The sequence below is a fragment of the Triturus cristatus genome, chromosome 3_2 (assembly GCF_964204655.1).
Source record: "Triturus cristatus chromosome 3_2, aTriCri1.1, whole genome shotgun sequence".
Lineage (NCBI taxonomy): Eukaryota > Metazoa > Chordata > Amphibia > Caudata > Salamandridae > Triturus > Triturus cristatus.
The window spans coordinates 959212117-959236831 of record NC_140584.1 but is presented as its reverse complement, the minus strand read 5'-3'; the positions used below and the strand labels follow the sequence as shown (position 1 = coordinate 959236831).

The window sequence follows — 24715 nt, the reverse complement described above, 5'->3', positions numbered from 1 at the left end:
ATTAATAATTTGGGCCCTTAATGTACTGGGCTGCATACTCCTTCTAGTCTTCACTAACACATAAAACTTGTTTTATTCTGTACACGGCAAATTCATATCTATAAGATCCAGGGCTTGTGCTTGTACTCTTAGTGACATGATGTTGTGCCACAATTTGTTGAACATGGTCACTTTGTTTTCTTTCCATGTCTAGCAGCTGTTTTTGTTGTTGTATTCAGGCAGGAAGCTGCAGAAATAAAATGTCCTCCAAGGACTGGTTTCATTGTATCCCACAGCTTCTCCAGCTCCATTAATCAGGAAGTGGTTTAGGTGCAGATATATCTTGTGGGCTTTTTGTTGGCTCCTCCATATATCCATCAACCCCACTTCCACTAGATGTAGTCTTTTCACCTCCAAACCGCTTCTGTCACCAGTACTAGACGTTGCCCACTGCTGTGGTAACTTCTCCATCTATTAGAATGTTCTTTTTGGGGAACCACCTTGATTTAAGTTGCTCACGGTCCCTCCGAAGGAGATGTGCTTCCTGCATCATGCATGTATGCAATTCTTTTCTTTTAGATGGTTCAGTATCTCCGGCTGCTTGACTAAGGCGTTCAGCTCTTTGCATGATAACTATGTTTACAACGCACTGCCTCACTAGTTCCTGCTCTTATCTGAGATGGAGCAGTTGCTTAAACATTTATACCTTGAAACCACAAGAGGCGTTTGGCAAAACAGGAACAGTTTGTTTAATTAAACATTGGGGTCAAGTGATAAGCTTCAGGCATAGGGTTTGAGGACTGTCTCACTTTACAGTTGATCAGAGATGTTCTTATATACAGTTCATTGCATGCCATAAACGATTCTGGTGATCCTTGTATGGTAAGGAATGCAAGTTGCTGCCTTTTGAAGTCCTAAATTAATTTAATACTGATGTCCGTAGTGGATATATTAAAACATGCACTCAGAGGGCACCTTAGAGGTGCCCCATGGAAACCTACCAGCCTCTCAGTGTGATGGCTGACTGGTCTTGTCCAGACTGCCACCATAGTCCTGTTTCTGACCCCCTGCAGGTGAGAGCCGTGCTCTCTGAGGCCAGAAACAATGCCTACTCTGGAAAAATGTGTTCATACCTCTTCCAACCCGATGGCTAGTGAATCTGCATACCAAGGCAATGAACTTCAAAGCCCCTTCTGCCTTTGATATGAGACCCAGCTTCACCCAGACCTAGGAGAGGCCACCCCCTGCCCTGAGGCTCATTTGGCATCCGGACAGGTAGAAAATTAGCTACACATGTAGGCGTTGTGCACCACCAAGCTGGTCACACCCCTAAGATGGGCTGCCTGATGTGGCCAACGAAAGAAGAGTTCCATCATTTTGATTTTGTTGAAATTGGGAATTCTTGCAAAACCCAAAAAAGGGACCCGTCTCCACTTAATAAATTCTCAGTACAGGCTTAGGTCCGGGGGTAAGAGATACTACAAAAGGAAATACAAAAATGGCCCTACTAACCTGAATTACTTTTCACATGTTAAGTAAATTCAGTGGTAAACCGATCCAGGCCAACTCTGTATGTTTATTTCTCAAATTTCATAGTTTTTACAAAATTTTCATAAACATTTATTTTCAACAAATTTCTTTAAAAAAAGAATCTTTTTTAAATTAATTTTTTTGCAATAAACAAAGATACATCGACGAAAGAGCAGCATACAGAGATAGATATATATCATATTTTGGAACTGCATATTCTTGTTGGAGACCTCAAGAAATCAGATAAAGAAGACAGGAAAAGCAAATACGGGCAATCCATAAAAAAGAGGGGAGAATTTTCCCCCTCGTCTCCCCGCGTCTTACCGCATTAACTGTCATGCACATCGTTCCCTCTTCCCGAGTTATGACCCATATTCAGGCCCCTATAGGACCGCCAGCCTGCCCATATCTTCTCCCATTTCTTGGGCCAGCCTCATCCCTGAGATATTGGCTTGTCGTTAGTCATACACCAATCCAAATCTCGTTCCCAATCGCCCACCCACGGAACCTCGACCCCCCCCCCCCCCCCCTCACCCCAACAGCCTTGCTTTGTTCCGCTTAGCCACTATGAGGCCTAGTGAGAGCCAGATCTTGGGATATTTTGGTGGTGAGTCTTGTACCCAAATATGTAGGATGCATTTGTTGGGGGGGGGGGGGATTCCCCCGTCACTTCCCCCATTATTTTCTGTAGGTCGCACCAAAAAGTATGATTTCTCAGATACGACCACAATGTGTAAAAGAAAGTTCCCTCTATGCCGCAACCTCTCTAGACAAATGTCCGAGGCAGTCCACCCCATGCATCTAGAAGTTGTGCGTGCGTAATGGGATCGGTAGAGTATACGTAGGAAAATCAGTCTGAACCCCAATTGTATAGCAACCTCCTGGAAGGTCTCCTGTGCCTCCTCCCAATCCCCATCATCGCAATCTCCGACATCAACCTCCCACTTTCATCTAAGCCCTACCAGAAGGTCGGGAGAATGATTTCGTAGTTTCCTGTATATGAGAGAGACTGTTTTTTTGGGTAATGCTTCCGTTAGGATTAGGTCCTCTTGGGGGGAGTTTTCTGGCAGGGGGGGGGGGGGTCTCCCCAGAGATGTGTTCTAAGGACATGTCGAAGTTGAAGCTATCTGAAAAGCTCGGCAGTGTCGGCTAGTTTATATTGGGTACGTTGCTCATCCCAAATAAGCATGTTGCCATCCCTCCAAACATCCCCCCACCGTGGAAATGCCTATTCAGTCCCATGATTTGAAACCCAATAAATCATGTACATGTGAAAGTATGTTGCTGTGCCATAATGGAGTCATATTGGTAACCTTCCCCTTCCATCCCAAGAAGGATGTGGCAGTGCACGATATCTGAGCAATTGTGCGTGTTTGTTGAAATAGGTTATCTCCCCTGTGTGAACTGTAAAGAACGGTCTGAAATCCTCCGGGACCCATGGAGAGTCTCTCCAATCTGTAATTTGGGTCTTCCCAGGGGGCAAACACCCAGCCGTTCACTATCGCTAACTGCGCCGCCCAGTAATATTTTTGGATATCTGGGAGGTCTATGCTTCCATCATATACTAGTGCAATCCGAGGTGGGGCCGTATTCCACAACAGTGAACGGAGAAGGGAATCAATGGATCGAAAAAAATCATCTGGTACTCGATGCATAGTATTCTGCAAGGTGTAAAGCATTCGGGGTAGCGTCATCATCTTAAACATGCCCGCTCGCCCCAATAGTGAGAGTGGTAAGGTTTTTCTACAAATTTCTGGTTAACTTCTTTTTACAAATCTTAACACTGTTTTTATACATTATTTTATTATAACTTTGCATCTGTTATTAAATCTATACATTCAGTTGCCTAATTTAAAAACACATTGTACACTCAAATTCAACAAGTACCACCATAGAGCCTCATATTACACACTGTCATCTCATCCATACCTCATCCCACACACTCCTCCTACAACAGTCAGGTAAAAATGAACACCCCCCCCCCCCCCCCCCCCAATACACCAGTGGAGTCTAATCTCTTCTCTCCTTCTGGTTTAGTGGCCCGACTGACCACACTAGTAGTCAACACATGTTTTGGTGGTTCCGTAATTATCCACCACCTTCTTCAGGACAAAATTAACTTTGAATATATGCACAAGACCTCGGGGGGACAAAACGGGGAGATTCTCACATGATCGCGAGCACCTATCATTATCCAGCGAGCCTTCTCACAGGTCAAACGGGTAACCGTCACTTTAGTTTCCACTGTAAATGTACTTCACTGAAGAGTGAGTTAATCTTCACCTTTGGTTCATACTCGATGGTATTGTATCACAGGCAGAATGAGCTTGATCCAACCAGTAGACTCTTTCCACAAAAATCTAAACTCCCGCCTGCACCTTCTTCCACACCACAGTCGCAGACTTCCACGCCCACGTTGCATACTTGTTGACCAGGGTGGGCAGCCTGAAGTGAACATGAAAGAAACAATTCCACCATCTTGTGTGTGTGTGTGTGATGGAATTAGGAACTCTGGGACATGATTATTCCCACTTCCCACTGGAAGTCGTCATATAGGGGGTGTGGTGACCCCCAAGGATGAGTAGCCCATTGGCTACCACCCTTCGGTCCCAGTAACGTTCCGAAATTGAGTATTTAGGTGGCCTCCTGACACCAGGAACTTAGAGTCCCCTTACAAAAGAAGCAGAAGGACTAAGAAGAGCAGAAGAAGCGAGAAGTGCAGACTTTGCTATAAAAATTCATATCTCGAAAATTACTTACCTAATAATGAAATTCTTGGTGTTGAAATATAGATCTGGTTTATCTGGATAATAGTCCTTCTACATCTCTTGGCAGACCTCGTATATGGATGGTGTTGTGTTTAGATGCATTTTCCAAGTCTTCCTCTTCTGTTGTGAGCTCACCCAGCCTCTCTTCTGGGAAAAGTATCCTTCCTCCACAGTCATGTCGTTCCTCAGAGCGACCATCTGCCATTCTGTCAAGGGAACCCACTGTGTTGCCCAGCTCTCCTATGTCTTTTTGGAAGTTGTGTAGGCATAATTTTAAATCCGTTCCTAATAGTGGTGATTTCCATCCGAATTTTTCAACATTATCTTGTAGGACTCATGAGAACATTCACACATCCACTATCTTCTCAGCAGAGACCTGGCGATCCTGGGACGGAGTACTCCTTGTAATTTATTGGCTCCCTTGGACACATGTCTTTCATTGAGCTATCTCTTTCTTTTATTGTAGGGCTTACAAGTGTTTAAGAAGTGCAACATTTGGAGCACCTTACTTTACCCTCTAAGCCCATGCTCTGCAAAACCTTGATGTGAACAACCTTTTGATGCTGCTTCTTCTACCTAACACTACGTAGTAGATTTTTCTCAACACTGTGGCAGCACTGTGTCCTTCCAAGTAAGTCCAGAGGGAGAGCTGACCCAGACTGCCAAGTCATTAATGTCTGGTCATGTGGCCAGTCCTCTATCCTTCCTCGTCCCGCTTCAAATAGCCCCTTCAAATCAATTTTGCAGGCAGTGCAAGGACTATTTGAACCACTTTGGTTGATTTTGCATTGCAAATATTTCTTAAGATTTGAAAGTCTTTTTTGTGAAAAAAAAAATATTTTGGGAATCCCATGTAACTGTAGTCACTAAATAACTTTGTGAATAATAAATTCGAATTTCTTGAATTGTATATATTAAGTAAGCCCTGTGATCACAAAATAATGAGTAAAGACTTCAAGTAATTTTTATAAAAGTAAAGAAACAACCTGTAATTTCTTTTTTATGTCTGAAAGGGTCTTAGATGCAGCCTGTAAAGCAGTTAGCAGCTCCTCAAGGAAGCAGACACAGTAGTTTAAAGTTTCTTTGTCCAAAGCTCTTCATAATCCCAGTTTAAAGGTTGTATTTGCCACAGTGGCTTATTGTTAATTTTCATTACTCTGAGCCCCTATTGTTACTCATTGTAGATTTTACTAAACGAGGTGCTTCTGCTTCCTTAAAAGGCTTCTTCTCAGGACCTACAACAATGATCATCTCACTTGCTCTGTTGTTCATTGTCAATTTATTATTAAGCATGAAAAGAGCCATGGAATGTGAAGAGAAGTAGTAAGATAGAGCAGTGAATATTACTAGCAGATATTCAAGGCATACCATTCACAATACTCCTCTAAGCCAAAGGTGGTGTTAAATGAGGAAATAGCGTATTGTAACACTGTGGAACATTCATAAGAAAGCACTAGAAGACAGAGTTGTTTTCCCTTCAAAGGCAGTGCTGGCCTGTGCAAGGAGATAGGACAGTGGAAGGCATGAAGAACAAAGCCTGCCACAGCATAACCCCATTTGAAAACCACTGAAAGAAAATGTAAGCAGAGAGGATGGTTTAGAAACCAACCCCTAAAAAAACAGTATAAAGCTGTGCTTGCCTTGCCAAGAGGAGTCTTGTTTTTTTACCTTTATCTTAAGTTACCCCTCAACAACGGTCATATTCATTCTCCTTCTGTTACACAACCTTTTTAATGTCCCTGTTTAAAAGTTGTTCTATAATACCTGACTTGATCTTGAGTTACCATCATAGTATATAGTGCCTAACTGGGACCTGGCTCACTGATTACTTTGAACTGGTCTTTACTAATTTATCAGCGGAAAATACTCCATTTCTTTCTCCAACAAAGCTGGGAAATTGGAAGGTGGTGAAGCAGTTATTATGAATAACTCTTCGGTTTTAAAAAAAAGTACATGTAATTGCATACTGCCTATTGGAAATTTCCCTTCTCCATATAGTTATTAGAACCTTATGGTGATGTCCTCTCTCTACCCTGCCCTCAAAAGCTACTCCATAGTAGCAGAGATCCCGGCAGACCTGCTACTTAACAGTCTCCACGCTGCAGCAATGGGTGTTATGAGTATACATTTTTAAAATGTGATGCTTCCACTACATTACCAGTATAGCTATACTTTCACTGTTTTGTGATATTCAGAACCTCCTATACCAAAGGTCATGCTCTACCTATTATGTGCGCCACTATGACTCTTTCCTCCTCCCTAACCCATATTTTATTAGTCCGAACAGATTGAAAGTACTCCTTTTGCTTGGTCAATCAATTTTTCGGGGTTTGTATAGCGTGGCTACTCACCCGTGAGGGTCTCAATGCGCTGAGGTGGCGCTGCTGATGTTATGTTTTTATAACTTCCATAGCGCACGATTACCCATAGGTGTCTTGGCGCTGAAATGAACTGATTCTGCTTGCTCCTACCTATCTCAATTCTGGAAAAGCCATGTCTTTAGCATTTTCCTAAAAACGCCCTGAGAGTTGGAAGCTTTTATTTCCTTTGGTAGCGTGGTCCAGATTTTGGCTGTACCGTAGGTTATGCTTCGCCCCCGAACCCCCCCCCACCCCCCAGCTCGCCGTACGAACCCTGGGAACTACCATCAGCCTGGCATTGGAAGACCTCGGGTGTCTGCCCGGGTTATACCATGAGAATAGGCTTTTCAGTGCAGCCGGTCCGATGTTATTCAGGGCCTTGTAGGCTAAGCACAGCGCTTTGAACCTAATTAGTTTGATCACTGGCAGCCACTGAAGTTTTCTAATTTCTTCCTTAACTGATACAAATTTTGTTAAGTTCAGTAGGAGCCTGACTGCCGCATTTTACACCATCTGAAGCTTTTTTAGATGTTGTTTTTGTAATTCGAGATAAAGACCATTACAATAATCCAGCTTCGATAGCACCATTGTTATACTGGCTTCAAGGGGAATAAAGGGGAGAACCTTCTTTAGATTTTTTATCAAATAAAACGATGCTGAGATTGTTGCATTCGTTTGTTGGGTGAAGGAGAGTTTACTATCAGAACCCCTAGATTTTTGGCTTTTTCTACTGGTATAGGTGTTTCTCCCATTTCTGTTGTTCACCAATGTGCGTCCCAGCTCAGCTGGAGGTTGCCAAAGGTAACCACTTCGGTTTTATCTGAATTCAGCTTGAGAAAATGTCTTCCCATCCACCCGCTGATTTCTCTCATACAGTTTTGAAACTGAGTTGCTGTGGAGGGAGAATTTTTGTGCGCCGCGATCACAATCTGGGTGTCGTTCGCGTATGATGTTAGATTGAAACCAAAGTTTCGAACTAACGGAGCCAGATCAGATACATAGATATTGAATAAGGAAGAGCTCAACGAGGAGCCCTGGGGGACCCCACATGGGAGCACATAGGGTGTTGCTTTGAACTGGTCAAGAGTCACTGTCTGTCTTCTGTTTATCAAGAAAGATGATATTCGAGACAATGCCAGCTCTTTGATCCCCAGTTTATCAAGGCTCTGGAGCAGTGTGTCATGATGTACGGTGTCGAAAGCCGCTGACAAATCCAGAAGGATAAGTACAGCCACACCTCCTTTGTCCATCACTGCTCTTATCTCCTCTGTTGCCTTAATCAGTGCTGTCTCCGTACTGTGACCAGGACGGAAGCCGAACTGAGATGAATCTAGTAAATCATTTTGTTGAATGAATTCAGTTAACTGGCTGTTCATAATTGTTTCCTCTGCTTTTGCTGGGAGGGGCAACCTAGAAATTGGCCTGTAATTTCTAGTTAGTAGTGGGTCCAGATTAGCTTTCTTTATTAGTGGCAAGATGGCTGCATCTTTCCAGATAGCCGGGTAATTGCCTGAGGTGGACATGTTGTTAAATATCTTGGTTAAGGTGGGGCCCACCTCCCTTGCAATGTTTCTTAACAATGCAGGGATCCAGTGGGGATCCTGATTTGATTCCCTGAATCAATTCTACTGCCTGCTTGTTTGAAACCTCAAAGAAGTTAGGAAAGATATTCCTTTTGGTTTCATTTCTCAAGGGATCCTTCTCTGTTTTATTCGGTGTGGTCAAATTGAAGATGTTGTATAGGTCATCCACTTTATTTCTGAAGGCACTAGAAATTCTATCGCAGAGACATTGACTACTCCCTGAGGGTTTATTTTTGGGTGCTGCCGTCAGTTTCGCCACTACCCCAAAAAGTTCTTTGGGGGAGTTTTTTGCTTTCTCTATCTGTTGAGAAAAATAAGACCTTTTCTCCGTGACCAATAGTAATTTGTATTTAGATAAAGTGAGTTTATAGTTATTTTTATCCTGTGATTCATATTTCAGTCTCCAGGGTCTTTCCATTCTATGAAGCAAAACCAAAGGAAATGATGGACGGAGTGTTGAACATTGCAAGCACTCATCCCCAGTCAACTGATCTGGGTTTAATCCACCACCGTTCTTTAGCCCACTCTGCCACCCCAGTTCAGACATGGCCATATGCAAATCAGTCTGACCCTGTGCCTCATGGGAACAGTCCAGCCCGAACTGCCAAGCCATGTCTTCCCTGGACTGGAAACAAGCTTCCTAGGACCGGTTTCTGGCATTTCAGCCGTCTTCAGCCAGGCTTGCTTGAATCCAGTGGCAAAGTGAGCAAGGGACTCACGTCTGAGCATACCCTGCCAACTTATGGCGAACAAAGCAAAACCAAAGGAAATGATGCAATGTTCAACACTCCGTCCATCATTTCCTTTGGTTTTTGCTTCTTTCCATTCTATGACAATTCTGTTTTTCTAGGCGCAGGGCTTCAGTAAACCAAGGTGCAGATGGTTGTATATGGTTCCCTGCATTTGTGCAAGAGGGCACTGTAATCCTAAAGGCATCATTGAGCCACTTGGTGTAATCTTCTGCTCCTTGGTCTGTGTGAGTACTCAGTGTAGGCTGAGTATTTTCCAGCTGAAGTTTTAAATTATTCATATCTAGCTTACTCCATGCTTTATATGTGCTTTGCTGTGGTTTGGTGTGTCTGGTTCTTTGTATTTTTCTGACTGGAAAGTCTATTAGAATGAGTGAGTGGTCTGTCCAGGCCATTGGGTAGATCCGTCTGGGCATGGAGATTCAGTTGAAGAGCCAGGTCTTGAGATCCCTCCTGAATTTGGTCAGTGAAGGGGTTTGCCTGAGTGGAGGGCCAGCTATTCCAGGCTTTGGTGGCGCGGCAGGTGAAGGATCTTCCCCCCTGTTCTGGTCTTTTGGATCCGTGGGACGGTGGCCAGGGCGAGTTGGGCAGAGAGAGTAGTCTGGTGGGTACGTGGAATGAGAGGCGTTGGTTCAGATATGCTGGTCCTACGTAGTGGCAAGCTTTGTAGGCATGTGTGAGGAGCTGGAAGGTTATTTTTTTGTTGACCGGTAGCCTGTCTTGTTGTCGAAGTTGTTCGGTGATGTGGCTGTGGCATGGGATGTTGAGGACCAGTCTGGCTGCGGCGTTTTCACCGTACTGTAGTTTCCGGAGCTGTTTGTTGCTGACGCCGGCATAGACTGGTTTGCTGTAGTCTAGTTTGTTGGTGATCAGTTTGTGGGGGACTGTTTTTCTGGATTCTGTGGAGATCCATCTGAATGTCTTTCGAAGCAGGTGGAGCGTGTGGAAGCAGGATGAGGATACGGCGTTGATCTGGTGGTTCATTGTGAGCGAATAGTCTAATATGATGCCAAGGTTGCGTGCGTGGTCCGTGGGGGTGGGGCGGGTACCTAGTGCGGCGTGCCACCAGGAGTCGTCCCAGCTGAGGGGGAGGGTCCCAGGATTAGAACTTTGCTGAGTTGAGCTTGCGGCAGCTATCTTTCATCCAGGTGGCAATGGCCTTCATCCCGCTGTGAAAGTTGATTATGGCGGCAGTGGGTTCGTTGGCGAGGGAAAGGATCAGCAGGATGTTGTCAGCTTAGGAGACTATGTTGAGTCTGAAGATGTCCGTGAGGGGGCTAATGTACAGGTTGAAAAGGGTGGGGCTCAGGGAGGAGCCCTAGGGCACTCCGCAGCTGATCTCTGTAGGTTCTGAGAGAAATGGAGGTAGTCTGACTTGCTGTGTTCGGCCGGTAAGGAAGGAGTGGATCCAGTCCAGGGCCTTATCGCGGTTGCTAGCGTCTTTTTGGAGCCTCGTGATTTGGGTGTGGTGGGAGATAGTGTAGAAAGCGGCCGAGAGGTCCAGTAGGATGAGGGCTGTGCTTTCGCCTTGTCGAAGGAGGGAGTGGATGTCGTCGGTTGGAGCAAGGAGTGCGGTCTCGGTGCTGTGGTTGCTTCAGAAGCCGGATTGGGAGATGCCCAGGACATGGTTCTCTTTGATGAACTCAAAGAGTTGGGTGTTGATGGCATTCTCAATGGACTTGGCAGGGAAAGGGAGGAGAGAGATGGGTCTGAAGTTCTAGAGGTCTGGTGGATCGGCGGATGGCTTCTTCAGCAGGGGGTTGATCTCAGCGTGTATCCAGTCGTCTGGGAAGGTGGCGGTCTCGATGGAGCAGTTGATGGTGTGGCGAAGCTCGGGAGTCATGGAGGTGGCTGCTCTATGAAATATGTGATATGGGCAAGGGACGGATTTGGCTCTGGAGTGGATGATCTTCATGGCCTTGAGTGTGTGGTCTGTGGTGAGCGGAGTCCAGTTGAACAAGATCTGTTGGGGTGCAGCGGGGTAGCTGGCGTTGTGGCAGGGTCTTGGGTGTTGAAGCTGTCGTAGAGCTGCCTGATCTTGTGGTGGAAGAAGGTGCTGCGTTTGTTGCAGAGGTCGTGGGAGGGTGGGACTATCCTTTGTTGCTGCCAACATGCCAACTATGTCCAGCAAGAGGTGATGTGGGAGTAATGTTATATGAGATAATGTAACTTCTTCTACATTAAACATAATCCCGTTGCCAGTGGTGAACCGCAATGTAACTTGACTGAATTCAACACCGATGTAGGGATTGCCCTAATCCAGCTAGCCACTTTGAAACAAAGACCACAGAATACCAACAATAAACACCAATGAGTATTTCAGAATAGGACTCTCGCCATCTAAAACCCAACTGTGCTCCTTGGTGCGGCAGTACAACTCAGGTTGAAATCCTGTTGGCACACTTCAGTGACCACAATATAAAAGGGTATTAAAATTGGTGATCAATTCTGCAAAACCCACATTCTACGCATACATTTTCTTCAGCAAACCTTTTTACTGGCATCTTCTGCACCCTAACAGAACTGAGTTAATCTCATCAGAAGAGCCAAGCGAAAATGTGAATTGCAGAATACAACACATTTGAACATTTTTATCAGGCTATTAAAAAAAAGAAAATGAAGGCTCAACATTTCTCTCCTCCGCCTGCAGTCAGTATTCAATTGTTTCCTACTTCACTGCATTGAATCCTGTTGTGGACCAGTACCAGGAGGAATTGGGGTCAGAATGTAAATGTCTGGTTCTCTGCATTATCCAGTCTATGCTAAATATCGCAGAAGCCGTACAGTAGTTCTAGTCCAGAAGTAAAAGCTGTAATAAGCGCTCATCATCTTTGGTGAGCACTGCTTTCTGCAAGTTGTGACCTCTAGGCCTATTCTCGTAACAGAAAAAGTGAAATTGCAAGTGCAAAATACTGTGGATTAAAATCGTGGACTGGCACTCATGGTTTGTTTCAGTTTGAAGTTCTACATATGTGGGATCCTTAGGGAAAAATACAAACAATTGAAGGTACTGGCAAATTTTGATAATCTTCTGATGCACACTCCTCATCCTCCAGGAAAATGTGCTTCATTTGTACCATGATTAGTTCCAAACTTTGTTTGAATTGTTATTAGAGTTTATATACTTTCTGGCTCTAGTATACATGAAAACGCCCTCTTTATCCCCAAACCACTTCTGATTTCTACCCGAGATGGGCTAGATTCCGCTAGAGGCAATGATGCTGTCGCATGTACCGCTAGAATTACCAGTTCTCTCCGCATTTACACCAGTGAGATTTCTTGATTTTCTTGAACTAGTTCCTTGAATAAAGACCTTTGCTTTTGGCATCATTTTTGCCATTGTATCTGTAGCAAATTAGGTTTTTTCTGCATAGCCACTCCTTTTTTTTTTTTCTCCTTTTTTTCTTAACCCTGTTTTTGCTGACTTCAGGTCACTATGCCCCTTACCACTGGTAAACAGTAGTAAAATATCTATGCCTCCCCTCTAAAACATGGGACTTGCATTGGAACACCAAATATGGCCAATTTGACTTCCTTAGAAGTCCCTTGTAAATGGTGCCTTACGTGCACCTTTGATGTCGAAAGTTAAATGCCGTATGTGGGCTGCCATGTTTATTTACACCATCCACATGTATGACAAAGATACGTTTCTTCCAGGAGCACCCCAAGCTTTCCTTAGGCTGCAGATTAAATTCACTACAGTGACACATGGCAGGGAAAATAACTTTGCAGTGTAGGCAAAGGCTATTTATTTTTATCTGTAAGTTTCCCATAAATTGTGCTTTGGGCAGGGTGCTAATATAGAAAAATACGGTGCGGTGCATATTGAAGTTAGTGTTCCATCACGGTGAAACAAAACCTAAGAGCTGTTTCACTATGTAGGCCAGGCTGGACGTTTTAGGCCTAGGTGGGATTAAATCTTTATTTTCTACCTCTGGTTTGTAAAAGGCAAGAAAAATGCTTCAAAGCTATTTCATGTTTAGTTATTAAAATCTGACTTAATGGTACCGTCTGACATTTTATACCTTAAGCAGAAAATTAACTTTGTACTTTAGGCTGCCTTAGCCAGAACAGACTTAAAACAGTTCTACCACTCTTCATATCTCTAGAGCTGAAATACACATCCTTGGCTAGGAGAGTTGACGACTCTTACTCGGAGGACAACGGCATGCATATGGACACAGGAAAGGTAATGGGTGTTAACTGTTGACCCCTTAGCAAGGATTAACTATCTAGGTGGGGACAGGACTAGGTGGCAGGACAAATGACCGCTTTAGTTTTCCTCTTTTACCTTGGAAATATCATACCTTTTACCTAGTGTCAGCTGAGTTCTTACACATTGAAACAAGAGCCCCTGCATAATTTTACAGTAGGGCAATGAGGAAGTGCTAAACAAAGTTGGTGGGAGGACTGTGAGATGGTAGAATCCCTCTAATCACTGGCGACTGCACAGGATAAATCTGGCACCTCCATTACCACCTTGTCAGAACATTCCTGGACCTGGGAAGACACCATGTGAAGAAGGCCTTACTGGAAAAAAAATCCTAGCTCCTGCTGGAAGAAGAGGACCTACACAAGGCCTCAAAGTCTCTAGAATGCTGCTGGTGCCCAGGAACTAGTACTGCTCTCCAAGGGTCAAGTGGGTTCGGGGACACACAAGGCAGACGCACTCTAAAGTCCAGGAGGGCCCAGCTGACTAAAGAAGCCAAGAACCTACTGGAGACCTGCCCGGAGAGAGACTTGGTGCCCAGAAGCCTTCCCTCAGTAGTTAGGGACTGCAGGACTGACTAGGACTGACCAGAAGAAGCTTTTGCAGAAGTTGTAGACTAGATCTGAAGGTAAAATCTTTGACTATTAAAACCCGCTTGCTTTATCCGACCTTTGCTCCATCACAGTTGGCCTGAAATTGTGCCCAGGTCCTGATCCACAGCACACTGTTTTTCCATAGTGCTTGACTTCTGTTTAGCTTCTTTATGCCTTAAACATTTTTTAAAAATCCATATCGCCAGTTTTTCTTAACCTATTTTGAAGATCTTGATTTTATTTGACTCATTACATTGTTCTCTCTTTTTCTAAATTGGTTTGGGAAATTTATTATATTGTATTCCTTACTTTACAATTGTTAATACTGCTTGAACTCCGCATGCATTTCTCTGGGGGTTGCCTGCTGCTTGTGCCATAGCTACTGGGGGTTGAGCGGACGTTCTCTCAGAACTGTGTTTTGACCTAACTAGATTGGGATTATTGAGTTGGCTGAGTTGCCCCTGTGGAAGCAGAACCCTGTATTCCATAATTTAGGACACCCTAAAGTAAAAATCACCCCAAAATGTACCTCTGGGGGTTCCTCTCCAGGTTGGTCTTGCATAAAAAGGCACCCTCCCCAACATCGCAAAATAAATCCTTGGGACAACTCAGTAAATGAGAGGAAAATTAATGGATTTTAGTACAAAAAAATCTTAAAAGCAAGCAGTACAGAGTAAATGCCATGAAGGCTCAAATGCAGAGTTATACAGAGAAGTCAAAATCAAAAATAGCTTGAAGTCCCAAGTGAGCATGAAAAATCAGAAAAGAAACTAAAAGCATCCCTCGTAAGAAAATCAAGTAATCCGCTCACCCCCTAATCCCGGGTTTCTTATCCATAATTCTTGCATAAGAAATTAGTAAAACAACAAACTCATTATTATTGTTATCGTCACTTATAAAGCGTACTATCACCCTACGGGCATCCTGGCGCTATCAACCACTATCCCACTTTTAAGAAAGCATCCAGCACCTTCCATGTAATTTCTATTCAGAGATGTTCAAACTAATATGAAACATTCAGACAATTAACTTTTACACTGATGAATAAGACTAGGCACAGCAACAGAACAACAGTGGAAAGGCCCTGGAAAAATGTTCCAGCTGTGAACACTCAAAAGTTCATCAAGAGCACAACAGGAAAACTATATCACCTTGTCTACGTTCTGCACAGCTTTGAGGAGAGAAGATGCTCAAGGTGACCAGATGGTAGGGAGTGAAGCCGACATCGGAACATCTTCCACTTTATCCAAGCAAATATCTGGCACAACTAAATCATGTTAATAAACACACTCATACTTGTTTCAACTGCTATCTCATTAATTCAGCATTTGCGTATTGGATCTGTCATAAAAATCATTAACCATTATTATTTTTCCACGAAAATATAAACCCGCAAAATTGGTATTACACTCCCAGCACCGCAAAATGTAATAACTCCATTTCTGGCAGTTTTGTTTAGGTCGGCCAAAATCCTTTCACCCTTAAATATACCTAAAGGTTTCATCAGGGGATGATACCTGGATTTAGCCAAAGGATGGAATAAATATTATCTCTTCTCATCTATCAAATAATTTCGGTATTGATAGAGATCAGGGTATCAAAAATATGCCCACTACCACGGATAGAGTAACCTCACAGTTACACGCACATACATTCATCATACGCTAGGGCCCATTTCACTAACATACGCTCAAATACTCTACCAGCAATAAACCTGTGGGAAGAAAACTCCTAAACCACCCTGCATCTATATCTAAGCGATAGGACCTGATTATAGTGGTTATCCTTAAACATACTCTATACAATCTATACAACAATGATCAAAATGTACACAATAATTGACAAGAAAGAATATTCAACACCATGTTTAAAAGTTATATTGCTTTATCTAAAATTAGTCAAAGTAAAATCAGAATAAATCATTTCTCATAGTTACCTATTCTAACTAAGTGTCAGAACGGGTCAGGACCAGTCTCTCGGTAAGTCTCTCAAGATAAAGTCCTCAGCATCGATCCTCAGCAACGCAAGTTCACGCGGCAAAGGTAAAATGGCAAGTGGCAAAAGGGTGGCAAGATCCCTCCCTAAGCTAACAATTTTTATAATGAAAAATACAATAGAAACACACATAAAGTTGGCAGGATAAACTGTATCACTGAGCAGAACGAGAAGGAAGAAATGTAACATTGCTACATCTGGAAATCTCCGCTCAGGAAAAGTCACAAGACGTGAACTACGGAACAGGAACCAAAAAACTATCAAAGTATCCAACTTGTACAACTTCCCTCGGCACCCAGGCCACAGTTCATTATCTGTTTCTGAAGCTCCTTTGTTTGCCAAGGACGTTCCATTTCTTTTGGAGATCCTCCAAACTGCTGATGTCCTCATGGAAAAATACAATAAGGACCACGGTCAGTTGTCTTCGACCTTTCTCCAGCAGGGGTCTCTCTTGCCACATCACAGAAATATACCACAGCCAGGCTTCGAAATACTGTCAGCTCGGCTAAGGCCTTCATAGGCCACAATAGACCATCTTTAATTAAAGAGACAAAATAAACGTTACTACAACATAATGATTAAACAGTGTTAACCCCACTAATACCCTTATGTGTTATGCATTTATCTAGCCTTGCGACATAAAAAGCATTAATTCAGACAGCGTTTTGTGCTCAAAATAAATAGCACACAGCAACGTTTAAACATGAAAACTTGCACGTTATTGTAAATACAAACAGCACAAATAAGCTAACCCTCATGTAACTTTCTCTTGTGTTAGGACAAACGGGTTGATTAGTAAAACACACTTGCACAAGACAAATAATTAATTGTTAATTATTAATAAATTAATAAAACGCCTAGACATGCCAGAGCTTCAAAAGCCCCAGAATTTTCTAAAAGAAAACTCTGCTCCAGCAGTATAAAACATGAGCCACATTTATATACTTGAGATTAAAATAAGTGAACAGTTGGGGAGTCATTTAAGCATATATAACTTTCTACGGTGTCTGTTTACGTATACTGTATTGTACTTTGTATGCTCATGTTAAACTTAAAAAGGAAGTGCCAAAGATTTGATATTGGATGCTCTTTAGTCCAAGGTGGTAAGTAAGTGCCTTGTTTTACAATCTCCGACAATATAGTGTGACTGGGTGGTCCGCCTTAAATGCTTCCAAAGTGCATAGAGTAGATGTAACATGAATGTTCAGAGCACGTTTAACTTGATGAAACATATAAGTCTTTGCCCTTTTCCAATCAGAAAACATGTGAAATTCCATGTGCTGTTTAGTGTGCCCTCAACCCCCCCATGTTTCATAAGCTTTGCCCTGTTGTTTTCCAGCCAGAAAACATGTAAAGTTCCATGTGCTATTTAGTGTGCCCTTCTCCCCCTCCATGTTTCTTTAACTGTGCCCTTTCCAGCACTCCTCGTGTGACTCCACAGATACTTCCAGTGATGTCATAGTAGAGTGTGTTCTGAAAATAAAGCTTTCTGCTTATATCTTCAGTTTATCTCCAGCCCTTGTGCTGTCTAACTACCCACTAGTAAAGTCAACCACTTAAGGCATGGTTGATCCTAAACGACAGAGACTCTACCATGGGTTGTCACAAGAAGCTTTCACAAAATTAATTAAGACTTTATGTGCATATATGGCTGTTTTTATTCACTCCGTTAGGAGGCACAGTATTTGTTAGCCTATTTATTTAAAATCTAAATGTTATTGTGTCTATCTGTAATTGCCTTTCTAGTATCACTCCGATTTACTTGGAAAATCTGGAATTTTGGTGCAGTTTTGCGATCTCACTCTTTATGATCCTGAACTCTGTCGGGCTGCAGTTCATGGTATGGCAAACCTGTGTCTAAGGTATGTGTTTTAAAGACACCTTTTTAACTAATGGATGTTCAGATGTTTGGAGGGGGGTTTGAAGAAGGATGGTTGATTAAGTGTAAAAAATTATAGTTACAAGTCTTATATTTCCCTTTTCAGGCACTACGACCGTGTTGATTATGTGTAGTTTCCATTTTATCTTCCAATGTTTTCCATTTCGTTTCTAAAGTTCCCAACATTTCTGCAAGCTGTGGAAATGACTGTTGAGGGCCAGTTACACAACAGTTTTGAGATTTTGCAGAGGCTTGCCCTTAAATTTAAAGGGAGAGGGCAACATCCTTTACTTAAATCTGTTTGAGCATTTTAAAAAGTCTTAAAAATTAAAGCTGGATTTTAGAAATGGAAATGTATTTAGTTGAGCATTCATTGTCTGTGTTGCAGGTCTTATGCTATGTAAACTAGTGGTATTGGTCAAGAAACCTGTTTCTGTAATGTTTATTTAGAAACATGAACCATTGGCTTGTTCTTTTTTAGTGTTCCTGGACAGCCATACTTGGACGAACCCTACAGAAATGTGTGCTTTAAAACATTTATTGGAGTTTTACAGTCCTCCAAACTATCTTCTGTTGATGACATCACCTTTTGCATGGTGAGTAAACTTGTACAGCGGCATAGGGAATTTTTATTTAAAAGTATATCAGCTCTATTAGTTCCATTTTGATAGCTGTTGTAGTACTTAGATCTCTTCTTAACACTTAGAATACATAAGTGTACTTGCGGAAATGCACATTTAGTTACTGATTTGTGTATCACTTATTCTGGCTGGTGGCCACATCAGAGCACTTTACATTGTGGAGGGTGACAGAGGAAGCTAGAAGCGTACATATGAACAGGAGGGAAGGAGCCACCAACAAAAAGGAGAGCCATTAATTAAATTTCAGACCTATGCATATGTGGACAGATGTGTTTCTTGCTACTTATACCTGCTTCACGGGTTGTTTTTTTCTCTCATAAGATACATATAAAATTACTCACTGCCCGGTTCTCATTCATTCATCCTGTTATGCAATGTGATGCCATTGTTAGCCTGAATTCCTCTTCCTGGCTGCAATGAGAGGTCCTAGTAGGAATACGAGAACTAGTGCCTTTGACTTGGTATCGGAGTGTATCAATGAGCCAGTTTTGCAATAGATAGATCATTGGTGGACCTGTTCAGTTTTGTTTCTTAAGAGCACAAAAACCCTGAAATGTCATTGTATGTGGATTTCTCTCACCATTGTGTTGTGCAGGAGTGGAAAATGCTGGAAAAATGAGTTAAAGCTGTTACATGAAGGGGTATGATTTTGCTCTCTGCTCCTGGATAATGAAGTATGTTGTATCTCCTCATATCTAAATATTGGACGGTGCTCTTAGTGGCCAAGCCTGAGGAATTTGTAATCCGGTTAACAGGCAGGCAATGTGTGTAATTCCAAACCGGAAGAGGTTCCTATAAGTAATGCTCCTGGAGTGGTAGACCAATTAATCTCGTGTCCGGAGAGCTAAATATGCTTCCAAATATAAGGGAGTTTCTTTTAGAAGAGCTGCCCCATCCGGATGTATTAGGTAGAACCCTTCGGATCTCCAGGCCGTGGCTGATATGCACGGCGAACACGCCACGGCCTGGAGCAGTACTTATAGGAACCCCTTCCGGGTTGGAATTATCACTGGAATTAAGGGACTACTTGAAACTGACCTCAGCCCTGAAGAAGTTGCGGGGTAATCCCCTGTACAGCGACGAAACACGTGTTGGCTAAGAAGGCTTGAAGATATTGAAGATATTGAATTAAAGACATCTGAAAATATAAAGACAAGCATCATTGTGATATTTAATGTACTTTTATGTATTTACTTTTGAACTTGTGCAGAGGATTTGTATATATATAGCATAAGTGGTCTGCTGGCCACAAACGTGGGGATCTGGTCGTTACTTAATTTGTAAAATATGAAGTGCAGGTGCTCATATGTTTGTTGGAGGCCACACCCACTTTCCCCAGCTCCACCACTTTCTCCATTGGCTCGTCCACTTCCTCTATTGGCTCTACCCACATCCTCAAGTGGCACTGCTGAATGCCAGATGTAATAACTGATCGGAATTTAAGCAAGGGAGCCTTTCTCAAGTAAGGTTTCAATAGGAGCTTCCTCCGCCCCGTGAAAAGTTTGAAAAAGATTAAATCATAAGTGCATTTAAAACACAATTTTGGAATAAATTCCCTAAAATGACTAGTGCACTGAAAATGGTCACGTGAAATACTCCAGTGCTCTATGTGCAGATTTGGGGAAAGGACAATACTGGAGTATGTGCAAAGGTGCTTTGTGTTGTCATATACACACCTATCCCTAATGCACCATAGGCGCCTCATATTTAAATATTACCTCTAGTATGCAAAGACTAGAATTTGACTTGTGTGCCCCTATGCTATGGGTGCCCTCTCCTATGCCAAGAATTACTTCGATATGTCAAACCAGCATATTGCCATGGGTTTCCCCACCTACCAAAAATTATATATCAAATATGCCAGGATAAGTATCCAAATGCCAAGGGTGCACTTGCCCATTAGCCAAGAATTATCTCCAGTATGCCAGGGCCAGGAATACAATCCCACGCATAAAACTCACACCCTGCTATACTCACATCAACACACACACATTGTGTGCACACACACTCACATATGCTCAAATTCTCACACTCTTACATGCTCTCTCACAATCAGATTTTCTCTAACTCTGACTCAATCTGCGTGTGTTTTAAAAAATACTTGCCCTGCTGCTACCCCTGGCATATCAGTTAGTGAAGCTTGGTAAAAACGTTCCTCTATACACTAATCAAAACAAATGGCTTTTTTGCTGGTTTTCATGCTTGATGAGAGTTGAATATTACACTTTCATCAAATAGGTGAACCAGATTTTAATTGGTTGTATATGGGGATCAAGAAGTAAGAATGTAAATGGCCTAGACCACTTACTACATTACAAACACAGCTTTCAAGTGTAAGTCCTTCAGACAGTGTTGGATTTTTAGCCAGCAAAATATTTCATTTTGGGATTATGTAGTAAATCACTTCTCTTCTATTCTCCACTGTATAGCTCTGTAGAATGTATCATGACATCATGGAATGCCTGTGTGTCTCTCTGGGCTTACAGTGGCAGTTGGTCAACTCAGGCTGAGCTGTTGGGAGCCTGCTCCTGGTGGGGTTGTCTTTGTACTATCTATCTACTCTTTCTATCCTGATTATCTATGCTGGAAACGAGCCTCTAATAAAGGAACATCCTACATGTACAGATGGACTCTGTATCTTCATTTACAACAATCTTTGGCGACGATTTTGAACCTACGTGTGCAGTAAGGAGTAAGGTCAACCAAGGAACTAAAGGACAAGCAGTTAAATACTTTAAGGACTTTCAAAACGTCAATTGAAACTGAGAGATAACGCCCTAGACAGCCCCACCAGTGTCCTGTACCATCTGGACAGCCTGCAGCCTGGGCGTTTGTCTCCCTGGCAACAAGCCTGCGGTGTCCTCTTGCTGTATTTGAGCCCTCAATCTGCCTGGGAGTGTCGTGACTTGTTTGCACCCTCAGTGATTTGTCACCAAAGTCTTATCGTGAGAGCAGCGGTCTATTTAGAAAATGGAAGGGAGACTTCTTGGGACAATCTGAGCATCCTGCGGTGAGCAACTTTTATTCAACTGGTGAGGAAATCGGCAATTAATGTGTTTGTTTGGTAAAGCTGCATGCAGCACAAGCCATTGGTTCGGTGAATGTGTTGGCTTCTAGTACGTCCTGTTTAACTGTGTACTGAGGAATGATTTGACCGCAAACAGGACCAGTCTTACAATGCCCGAGTGCCTCCGTGCAAGCCATCTGATCAGTGATGTTCGAATATTTCTAAATTCGCAGCGAGCGCCATTTAGGGAGATGAAACTAAAATTAAAGTTAACAGGAAGCATGCTGTGTACTGCGAGTCGAGACAAACTGCCATACACTAAACATGTCACAGTACTCAACTGCTATCAACTGTAAGCCAAGACGTTTACGTCGCTGAAAGAAAGATCACAGGTCAGAATAGGTGATTTACTGGAGTGAAACCTGCACATTTAATTTAAATGGAGCCAATTTAGAAAGAGACTTGGGAATTTGTTGTCCACAGTAAAGGCAAGTCGTTAGGAGATCGGGTGACACGCTGGAAGGTATGTCTAGCATTAGCAGTCGCTTTGTACAAGTTTTTAAAAATTTACAACTCCCACTGCGTATCTCTTAGGTGCCTGAAAAGCCATGACTGGACTGAGTGTGTTAGACAAGACAATGAATGTGTCAAACAGTTTTAAACAAATCAAGTTTGTTTGATTTTTTTTGAAGCAATCAAAGATTAATCAACCGAGCAGTTAAATTTCAGTGCCTGCATTTCATGCGCAGATGTTCGAATTCCAGAGATAATCAGTAGACATTCACAGTTCTCCAAAACAATAGAGCATGTTCAAAACTTTACTACCCATTACAATAAAAACACCCTTGGTGTGTGAACCCTGTGTCATAATACAACTGCAATCTCCACTTTTTCTGTAGTCACGTTGTATAGCTGCAGCAACTATCTGTTCTGAATTGCTATCAAAGTCTCACTGTCCTCACTTCTATAGCCTTGAAGAACCTGGGGTTTGGTTCACTTTTATAAGCCCCGTAGCTGAAATATTGCTGGTGCTCGAGGACTTGTGCCCCACAAAATTTGTTGCCCATGACTGATACAACACTGACTCCAGTCATGAGGCAATAACACTACACTAATGCAGTCCGAAACTCCTGCGAGGGCCGGTCACGCAACTTAACTCCCATCACATAGTACTTGACATTGGGCAACACTAGATGGGTATTTCTTTCTCTTTACTTTTTTTTTGCATCAAAGGTAACTGCTCTGTTTTTAATTCTTTGTGTGTAAGGATTTAGCATTGGTGGCACGCAGAAGCCAAATGAAAGTTTAAGCTCATTTTGGGTTCGATGCTCCAAGAGTGGCTCAAGCTGAGTCAGAGGAAAGTACCAGCTTTCAGCGACTTGCTCAGCTCTTGTAAAATGTATTCTGATGAAACGGGGAAATACGAGATAGAATCCTTGGATCGGCCTCAAACTTATCAAACTGAGAATCACGTACGGTAACGATATTGTGCTGAAGATGCTGCCTCTAAGCCTCCCTAACTCAGCCCCAAGTAAAACACACTCCTACAGGAAACTGAAAAGTGATGGAACAATTCGCCTCTCTGAAATATTATTATACAGGTTTTAAGACGCTGTTAGTGGATTTGTCTTGTGCTGAATTTAATTCTTCTGCTCCGTCCTTCATTTTGTTTATTCGGTGCTGCCTCTATCTTGGCAATAATACTGTCTCTCCCCTTCTCTCCTCCCCATTCCCACCTCCTCCCCCGCTAACCACCCAGAATAACGACTTCACTGCAGTATCCCTTGGGGTGGGCAAGAGCTCAGCTTGGCGATGTTGCTGAAGTAACAGCAGGCATAGGGAACTCTGAAGCCCAGCACCAAGGACAAACCCACCTGAGCCGAAAAAACCTGACCGGACTTGCTGCTTCAGATAGAGGGAGAGCTCCGGCCCACCACCTGCAGTCATGCCCATCACCATCATCCTACGTACGCCTCGAAGTCGGATTCGGGGGAGTTTGTACATTACATTCATTCATACCAAGTTTTTTACACTGCAACCATCACAGTGACAGCGCTCCAGAAAAAGCAGCATTTGTTACATACTTACTGGGTTACTTTTAAGGTTACTGCCTTTAGAGGCCTGCTGCTGCATACTGCTCGACACGCTGCTTCAAATAATAGTGGCGTCATGCAGAACTGCGGGTGCATGCGCCGTGACTCGTGAATGTGTGTACCTCATGAATGAGGATATGGCGGGCTGAATTGCCGGGCACGGCTGGCTGGTGCGTGGAATGTTTTTAAACTGTTACACACGTGGCCGCAGCGCAGACCCAGTCAGGACCAAATCCAGCCCAATCAGTGGCACGCCCACCGGCAGCACTGACTGAAGGGCAGGCATGGATTTATTATTGGCTAAGCACTCTTTACGGGGGTGAATGGAGACAGAATGTACAGTCCATTATATTTTTGTGACATACATTGTGCAATCGTCGATGTAAGTTGGCACTAGAACGTGCCCTGGCAAATAAGTTCTGGTGCTAAGCACCGGAAAGCACCAGCACAAATTAAGCACTGGATCTGGTGGTTTTCCCTACCTTATGCACCGTGCCAGATTACCTGCCTTTAACTTATTTGTACTTGTGATAGACCTTAGAGCACCATCTTTGCCTATTGCTGACCACCGACTGTATAACTAACTCCTTGGAGAGATCAGGTTCCCACTTGGTTTTCAAGGAAGAAAGCAGTACTATGAGGTGGGCCCAGAGCCCACAGCAGAGCCAGCGTACTACGTGTTCCTTGGTATGCAACTCCCATGTGTTGCTGGTTTCCTCCCATCCGGTGCCCAATACTGTCGAACGTAGTGGAGAATGCTAGCTTGTGTTAAAAGACAAAAGAGCTTTTGGTAAAACTTGTGCATAATCAGAGACATCAGCTCGCCATCCAGAATCAAGCAACCCTCCGTCAGTACCCCCTTGTGTTCACGAGGGCCTAACCTGTGTGTCGTCAGAGTACCTGAAGACGTGGGGAGACCACACAGTGGTATATTCGGTGGATATGGCATCATGGAATACGTGTATCTCTTTGTTGTTCTCCATTAGGTCAGGGCCATGCGCAGTAAAAGGGAGCCTGTTGGTGGCGCGGCCACACCTTGGCACATCAAACGATGGTGGTGACCCTGGATGATCCGATCCGCCGTGTAGTCTATTTCCATCCGGTTATGTATTGCCATCCAATAAGACTGCCAATAAGAAAACCACTGTAGCTGCCCAGGCACACAATACGCTTTAAACCCAGGGGCTCCCAGGCTGCCACCATCTGTCAGCAGCTGTAGCTTAGTAAGACTTACTTTATGATGTCCCTCCTCCCCAGGCGAGCTCCACTAGCAGGATGTTCAAAGATCTTAACAGCCACGTTGGCACTTCTATAGGTAAGTTTAAAAA

At 43.2% G+C, this 24715-nt stretch overlaps 1 protein-coding gene across 3 annotated transcripts in view; it reads left to right on the top strand.

The window, feature by feature from the left end:
• Positions 1–24715, top strand: part of HEATR6 (HEAT repeat containing 6) — a 403026-nt gene that overhangs the window by 29950 nt on the left and 348361 nt on the right. For all 3 annotated transcript variants that reach the window (XM_085649503.1, XM_085649501.1, XM_085649502.1), the window contains exons 4-5: positions 17514–17629; positions 18128–18242. In XM_085649503.1, the coding sequence (XP_085505629.1) occupies positions 17514–17629; positions 18128–18242 (231 nt within the window). The remainder of the gene's footprint in view (positions 1–17513; positions 17630–18127; positions 18243–24715) is intronic.